We start from the raw sequence: 8,830 nt of genomic DNA, 5'->3' as shown, positions 1-8,830 counted from the left end.
GCGCTACAGATGCGGCACGCGAGACCCGTTCTCCTTCGTTGAAGAGAACGGTACCGAGGAAGTCACGATCCGCTGTCCTCGACGCGACTTCCGAGATCCACCGGCAGCGGAAGAACGAATCATTTTCCGCCGTCTTTCAGCTTTTTCTATCTTTTCCATGGAGTTCATTAACGGTGATTCGGAAGCGGATCGTGATCGCGATCGCGATCGCTTTCCCGAGGCAGCTACCGTTGGCGTCCGCGGGGCACATTCCCTCCACTTTCCCGATCGCGATCGCCGCCGCGGGCTGTCCTTTCCATCCCCCGGAGCCGTCCGGCTCCGTGCTTACCGCTTCGATGGCCGCGGCGGCTTCTTCTCTCGTGATTGGGATATCGCCGAGGCCGAATCCTCACACTGCGAATTCAATTGGTTCCACGTCGATCTCCCTAAAGGGAACCACAAGCTCTCCGTTTCGGCTCAGCTCTTAATCGATGCCCTATGCCCTCCTCTCAAGCTACAGGACATTCTTTCATTAGTGTCTAATGGGCCATTCTGTGCTCACGTCGACGGCGCCCTTATTTTCCGCGTGAACTCACCTGGCCCTGCCACATCTGATTTCACCCTCCGGCTCGCCGCCCGTGTTACGGAGGCTACTGTCATTACTGTTTCGCTTGGGCGAGTGCCGAGGTTGGGTTTTTCTCAGACCGGGCAGTCTCTGCTTTCCGAGATCCCCGTTTTGGAGCATAGGAGGGGTGCTGAGGATGGGGAGGAGAGGGTCGAGGGTAGTGGAATCGTTATCGGTGAGCATGTTCTCGAGTTTTTGCTCACGATGAATCATTCTGCGGAGGCAGATAATCCTGTGCCGAGGACTGTGTCTGATTTGGTGGTGCACGTTATAGATACGCATGTCGATCACGTGCAGGATATTGTGACCAGACTCGAGATGCAGCTCGATTCCGTCGAGCTGGAATTGGATAAAGGTATGGGATGTCTCTGGTGTTTGATGAATGAAATGATTTGATTATGTTGTCTGGTTTGGCGTTTAGATTGATAAAGCCTGAAAGGGTTCCCTTGATTTTTGAAGGATCGATTTGTAGAACTTGCCATCATCAATAAAAATACACTTAGCCTAAAATTTTAGTGTTGACGCTATGAATCATTCATTTTAATTCATTTTTGTGCAGTTTTTTTTTTTTTAATTTATCCTTTCTTGCTAAATCTTCAGATATCTATATTTGGTGTATGTTCTTTATTTTTGGTACATACATACAAAGTAGGTCTTTTTTGAAAATTTTCAACAGGTTTATGGTCTATTTTGGCACTCCATTTGTCTCGTAAAAATAATTACTTCTCAACTTTTTTTATCATACATTCTTCTTAACATTTTATATTTTGTTGAAATCTTACAATTATGTAGAAGTTTTCTTGTTATACCACTTAAATGTAGGAATTTATTAGTATACCGTCCTAACCTTTTGTATTAGTAATCCCTGATGTATATAGTCTTACTAAACTAGTTAAGCTTAGTTTAGTTAATAGGCCATCAACCCTTATAGGAGCATGAGCTTAGGGACCTGTCTAGCTTGATTAGACCCAATCACAAATTGAGTGTGGACTGAGTTAATGGCACAAAAGTTTAAGTTGACCTACCATATAATATAGCCTAATTGCATTTCTGAACCGGATATGACCTCTAAGGATTCATCCACATTATGGCTTAATTATTAGGACGGTTATTTTCATAATTAAGGTGAATTTAAAAAAGGATAATGCAATATTTATTTTAGTTTAACACCAAGATACATCTTTATATGAGTTAATAGATTGAGAATTGTACTTCCAATATTAAATATTAAGGAGGCATAATAATAAATCCATTTGTTTGGAGTTATGCACTTGTTGAACTCCAATTCATTTATTGGTGTCTTTTTGTTGTCTATACCATAGTCAATATAATTATGGTTTTATATATATTGTCTTTAAGTCTCCATCATATTTTCTTGTCTTATAGTTTTAAAACATTCCTTATATTAATCATTTAGCTTCATGATAAGTAGCCAACTTCTTAATTTTATGAATAGAATAGATTTGGAATGGTTTAAGAACTTTTTTTTTTTTGGAGGTTTCTTATTGATATATCAATCAATCAAAGGAACCTCAAGTGTTATTTCAAGCTTTAGATAACTACTCCCTGCTGTTTTCTCGTCTTTATTGTTGACGATATTTTTTTCTCTAATTTTGAGTCTTCTTCCATTAGATAACAAGCCAACTACTGAATTCTTCTCCTATATTGTTGGAATAACAATCTGGATTATACACCTTTGTTGGATAGTAGGCACTCTCGCTATTTTTGCAGTAGATATCAACCAATTGTTGTTTTGACTCCTATTTTCTGTGAAATTTATAAAGCAACAATGAGAGTTTATGAAAACAACGACTATAAGAGGATAATTCTGGCAAAAATGAAGCAATAGAGGTAGCAACGACTTCAACAAATAGAAAACAATGACGTGCTTCAGTGCACAACTCTATAGCTACAGTTATGCTAAAGTATTCTATAAACTCCTTGCTTTTGCTGGACAACGAACCGAGAGGAAGTTCTTCTGGAGAATTTTAGATTGAATTTGATGTGAAATGTAAATGTCATTTACTTGCCTACGTGGCAAGATTAATTAAATCCCAAATCAATTTGGGGAGAGAGAATGGAAATCTGAAAATAAATTTCAGATTAAGTGGAATTGGCGGGATGAATTTGAATTTAAACTCAAATTTAATGGGGAGAATTAAATAGGATGAGAGGAAATTGTGGGAGGTAATTATGGAGGCTTAATGAGGGGGCCTATTAATGAGATAGGAGAGAGATTATGTCCAATGAGGGGGCCGGCCACATAAGGAGGAGAGAGGGGTGAGTTTTGGAATAAGTGGGGACCACCAATTTAATTTCAGATTTTTACAAAAATCCGAAATAAATTTTCAGTTTTCTTAAGGAAAGAAAACTTCCATTTTAGAGGCCAATCAATTTAAGCAATTTGAATTTCAAATTTGAAATTAAAATCAATTAAATTGATGGCGTAAATTAAGGAGCTACTTTAGGAAACAATTAATGGCCCATAAAACATTTAAATTTCAATTTTTGAAATTCAAGGAGAGGGAAGCCGGCGGCTAGAGGAGGGAGGAAAGGGGCGGCCACGGTGTGGAAGGTGGTTGGCCGGCGGGAGGCAGTGGCCTGGAGGTCGGCGGCCTGAGCGGGCTGGAGGAGGGGCGGCGGAAGTGCTGGGTGGAAACAGGTGAAGGGATGGAGTTCAAGGAAGAATGCGATCCGGACGGATTCTCCTTGAATTCTCACACTAATTGATCGCAAAGAAAAATTGGAGGAATGTCTAGAACTCGCAAAGAGATCTAGCTCTTCCCAAAACTCACTAAGAGATTTGGGAGTGGGATGCACTCACAAAGAGAACACAAAATAGAGAACTCACTAAGAGATCTCAAAAGAAAAAGAACTCACTAAGAGATCTAAAAGATGGAACTCACAAAGAGAACACAAAAAGCAAATTTTCATTAACAATTCATTATCTCATAACATAAGAAAGGACCTCTATATATAGGCCTAAGAAACTAAAACAAGACACATATGCCCCTAAGGCTTACATAGGACGACCCTCTTAAGTGAGGGTAAAAACTAAAAATTAATAATAAAGATTTAAAAATTACAAATAAAATATAAGATAACGTGGGACGATGACAGCCGTTGATCTTCAGCTCCTCGGATAGCCATGGACGGTTGGATGTCTGCATCATTCTCCCGGGGTGAAAAAGAGCTCGACTCCGTCGAGTCCGCACCCCAAGTAACCATACTATGATACCAAACTGATGTGAAACATAAATGCCATTTACTTGCCTAGATGGCAAGATTAATTAAATCCCAAATCAATTTGGGGAGAGAGAATGAAAATTTGAAATTAAATTTCATATTAAGTGGAATTGGCGGGATGAATTTGAATTTAAACTTAAATTTAATTGGGAGAATTAAATTGGATGAGAGGGAATTGTGGGAGGTAATTATGGAGGCTTTATGAGGGGGCCTATTAATAAGATAGGAGAGAGATTATGCCCAATGAGGGGGCCGGGCACATAAGGAGGAGAGAGGGGTGAGTTTTGGAATAAGTGGGGACCACCAATTTAATTTCAGATTTTTACAAAAATCCGAAATAAATTTTCAGTTTTCTTAAGGAAAGAAAACTTCCATTTTAGAGGCCAATCAATTTAAGCAATTTGAATTTCAAATTTGAAATTAAAATCAATTAAATTGATGACGTAAATTAAGGAGCTACTTTAGGAAACAATTAATGGCCCATAAAACATTTAAATTTCAATTTTTGAAATTCAAGGAGAGGGAAGCCGGCGGCTAGAGGAGGGAGGAAAGGGGCGGCCACGGTGTGGAAGGTGGATGGCCGGCGAGAGGCAGTGGCCTGGAGGTCGGCGGCCTGAGCGGGCTGGAGGAGGGGCGGCGGAAGTGCTGGGTGGAAACAGGTGAAGGGATGGAGTTCAAGGAAGAATGCGATCCGGACGGATTCTCCTTGAATTCTCACACTAATTGATCGCAAAGAAAAATTGGAGGAATGTCTAGAACTCGCAAAGAGATCTAGCTCTTCCCAAAACTCACTAAGAGATTTGGGAGTGGGATGCACTCACAAAGAGAACACAAAATAGAGAACTCACTAAGAGATCTCAAAAGAAAAAGAACTCACTAAGAGATCTAAAAGATGGAACTCACAAAGAGAACACAAAAAGCAAATTTTCATTAACAATTCATTATCTCATAACATAAGAAAGGACCTCTATATATAGGCCTAAGAAACTAAAACAAGACACATATGCCCCTAAGGCTTACATAGGACGACCCTCTTAAGTGAGGGTAAAAACAAAAAATTCATAATAAAGATTTAAAAATTACAAATAAAATATAAGATAACGTGGGACGATGACAGCCGTTGATCTTCAGCTCCTCGGATAGCCATGGACAGTTGGATGTCCGCATCAGAATTTTATTTCAGATTACTGCCTATTTAGTGGAAAAATCATCAGATAAATTTATTTAAAAGTATACTTTATCTATCATAAATTGATTCCACAATAGAAAAAAACTAATATCAAACAAACTTGATGCAACCAAAATTTTAAGAAAAACTAAGATTGCAAACAAATTATTCGTCTTCCTTTCAAAATAACTAAAAAACACTAAATTTGACACTACAAGCTTGTAACAATGACACAACTACTATATAAGTTTTTAAAGAGAAGAAAGATACAAATGGGGTGTAAACTTGCGGAGAGAAGTAGATAAGAAGCCAGAGACGAAGTTAAAGAGAGGAGAAGAGAAAGGGGTACATAGCTCGCAAGCTATCAAAGAAGAACCCTAAGGTTTTCTTGTCCAAAAATCATCACATAACCTTACTTAAAACAGCAACAAAATAGCCTTAATATATAGGTGAAGAAAGGGAACTAAACAGCAAACAACCACCCAATCAAACCAATAAAACAGAGGGAGGCAAAAGACCAAAAGACATCCGCTGGAGCAGCACACGAAGGGGCACGCGGAACAGTCAACAGATAGGCGCCAGGGGAAAAATCGGGACAAGCAGAGGAACCGAACAGCCAAGCAGGGAGCGAGAACCGAACTACCCAAAGCAAGGGGAATTTGGACAGCCATGCAGGAACCGAACAACTAGCAAAACGGAACCGGGACAGCCTTGCTTGCATCAAAACTTCATAGTATAACCAACCATGTCTATAATAGCAATCTAGATACGTACCAATGTAATTGAAGTAAAAGACACTTTCAAAATGTAGCACCCAGGACTTAAGTTTTGGAAAGTATTTAAGCTTATAAGTAGATTTTACTACTAGGAATCTAGGATGAAGTTATATCTTAAGTTTGCCTTGAAACATGCAACCGCCTAAATCAAATTGTACATAGATTAATACCAAAGCAAGAAAATCTAAGTTTAAGATGCGGAGGTCATCTACAAGTCAAAAATAAAGGTTGCCACTTATTAAGCCTTGTTGATTGCCCTTATAAAAGTTTCTTGAAGTTTATTGCCTATTCCAAATTTAATTTTTGATACGAATTGATGGAGGGTATATGATGGACTTAGGAATGAGGTTGAGTCGAGGATTTTATTTAACGTGGGGGAATGTAAGAGGACCTTTTTGAAGTTATTTGAGTCTTTTAAAATATTAAGAAAGATTCCCATATTTATGTAGAACTATTTAAGGATGGCCTGTTTTGGATTACTTTTGGTAGTTGATTTTAAGTGGAGTTTAAAGATGGGTTTTGTAAGTAGATTGGGTGTAGATATTTTATGGAATGCTTAAGATGTGGGTAAGAGGTTACTTGAGTTGTTAGGGTCTGTGATATAAAAGTTATTGTGTGCAGAGTTGAAGGAAGATTGAGTGACTGGGTTTTGATAGATTTTTGTTGGTTGGCTTTACATGGGAAGAAAAAGGGAAATAAGTGTTGAAATTTTGAGAAGGTCCATAACACAAAAAAGGGATGTATAGAAGTAAATATGTTCGACTGGTCATTGGACTGGTCCATTCTGAATTGGCCTTAGTTTATCACAGGCGGAACTTGATCTCTTTGGGTGAGGTCCAACATTGATATTAAGAGAGGGATTAATGTGTTCAGGAGGGAAGATTCAAAGGAAGGGCTATTTTGGGATTTACTTCATGATTATATGCTTCAATAGGATATTTTCCCTAGGGTTAGGGTTATCTCTGGTTTGGCTGAAATTAGATTGTTCTAAGGATTGATTGGGCTATAGCTAGTGGCTAGAGATTGAGAGAGCCGAATCTTCCTCTCGAATTGAAGATCCATTATATATTGTTCGTTTTCTTCCATATTTCATCAATTATAAAGATTTTCTCCTAGTTTTCTTCATCGTTCTTCTCAATTGCTTTTTAGCCTTAGCTGAAATTCAAATTCAGCCAATCTTTTCTTGGTTTTCTACAAGCATTTTCTATCAGATTTATACTTTAATTATCATGATAAAGCGATCTACACATCATATAGCATTATGAGGTATCTATAAAACTTTTACAAATATGTAAGAAAATTTTGAGCATGAAAGACAACATTATACATATAAGTTATGACATATAATCTACTAAATATTCTTGTAAATATGATGTAAGTATCAGGGATAATGCCCCTAATAAATAATTGTACATCATCCTTCAATAAATAAAAATTACCTTCCTCACAATGCAATATGGAGTCAAATGCTCACTTGAGATCCAGGGGAAGAATGTGTTAAACAAAGAAGTCTTAATTTGTAAGAAGATGTAGATGTTTATAGTAGTGGTGAGAATTTTCAAGAAACAACAAAAACAATCCAACAACTATAACAAAGAATTTTAATAATGGATATGCCTTAAGGAAGTGTGAAGGAAAACAGTAAGGGGAAGATGAAGAAGAAAATCTAATTGTGATGGAGAGTGACATCATGACTCAAGAGTGGATGCTGATGCATGTCAAAGAAAGTGATAACGGGGAAAGGCTCGGATGACAATATGCGACAGCTGGAACAAGGCAATGAAGACTTGCAGCGTGAGAGGGTGATCTTGCTCTTGTGGGAGAAACAAACTTGTGGGAGAACCCTTACTCAATTCCCTACTTTTCGCTTTTGATGGCGATGAGGGGTGGAATTCTTGTACAATGAAGGCGGCAATGTAAAAAACGAGGGAATTCACATGTTGTGGCTAAGTCTTCCATGTTTTTGATGGTCAAGGATGGGCTGATTCAAGGGTTTGGTTCATTACACTATTTTACCCGAGGAAGAAGCGTAAAACTAATGCTATTAATTTGAATCAAATTGCATTTAATTTTAACTAGTCGGCTATTTAGTTAAATCAGATGGAACTTGTCAAGCTTTGAATTATTTTTCCTTGGAAAGGACAAAAGCTAGAGTAGCATCACAATCCATTCAAAGCATTCTAGTGTTAGGTTTCCTAATTCAGGATTTCTGTTTTCTTACTCATTTTCTTGAAATGCTGGTTACAAAAATGAATCCTATACTACATGTTTTGTAAGTTCTTTTTGTGCATGGTGTGGAATTACAAGCAAACACTTGCTTGTGTATTGTGTAAAGGGTTTTAGTATGGTTTATATAAAAAATGAATACCGGCATGAACATTTAGTTCATCATCACCAATTCAAGTCTGTTCTATTAAAACTGGTGTAGGAGATTTTTTTTTTTATCTTAAAATTTTCAAATATATTCAACTAAGCATTTCTTCTAATGTGCTCTCCTGAGCCATAGATGAATCTGCGTTTGAATTGCTCAAAGATTGTTGGCCTTATATTCTTCTTTTGAAACAAACAAAGTGAAATGTTGCTAGTTTCTGCTGATGCTAGTTCCTTTAGCTGCATTTAACGTTTTCAAACCTTTCTGAAGCTGTGTTTTATAGCCACTTTATTCAGTTAATAAATTTGTATACAATGATGATTATATTGTACAATTTATACTTGATTTGTTGTTTAAAATCACGCTATATCTTCTGGTTGCAGGTGGTTCTGCACTGAAGAAACAAATGCTAGATGATAGAAGATTTCCGAAAATGCATTTGGATTTGCAGCGCCTTCTGCAGGTGATTGATCATTTTTACCATTTGTAGAATTTCTTATAGAAAAATTCAAACTCTTACCTTAAGAGAGTCATTTTCATCTTCTCAAATAGGGTCTTCTATGAATTTTTTAGCCTCCTTGCCCTATTTTACTGTTATGCATCCATCTAAAATACCATATAATATTCGTTTGAGGCAGAAATAATATATATATATATATATATAT

General features: G+C 37.5%; 1 protein-coding gene across 1 annotated transcript; it reads left to right on the top strand.

Moving 5' to 3' along the window:
* LOC110099735 lies at positions 1–8,787 on the top strand. Its single transcript, XM_020826989.2, has 2 exons — positions 1–959; positions 8,549–8,787. Exons 1-2 carry the CDS (start codon positions 158–160, stop codon positions 8,653–8,655), a joined length of 909 nt encoding a protein of 302 aa, XP_020682648.1. The 5' UTR covers positions 1–157; the 3' UTR covers positions 8,656–8,787.
* Positions 8,788–8,830: the final 43 nt, after the last annotated feature.

Source organism: Dendrobium catenatum, unplaced genomic scaffold, assembly GCF_001605985.2.
Source record: "Dendrobium catenatum unplaced genomic scaffold, ASM160598v2 fragScaff_scaffold_253, whole genome shotgun sequence".
Lineage (NCBI taxonomy): Eukaryota > Viridiplantae > Streptophyta > Magnoliopsida > Asparagales > Orchidaceae > Dendrobium > Dendrobium catenatum.
This window is presented reverse-complemented; position numbering and strand designations above follow the sequence as displayed.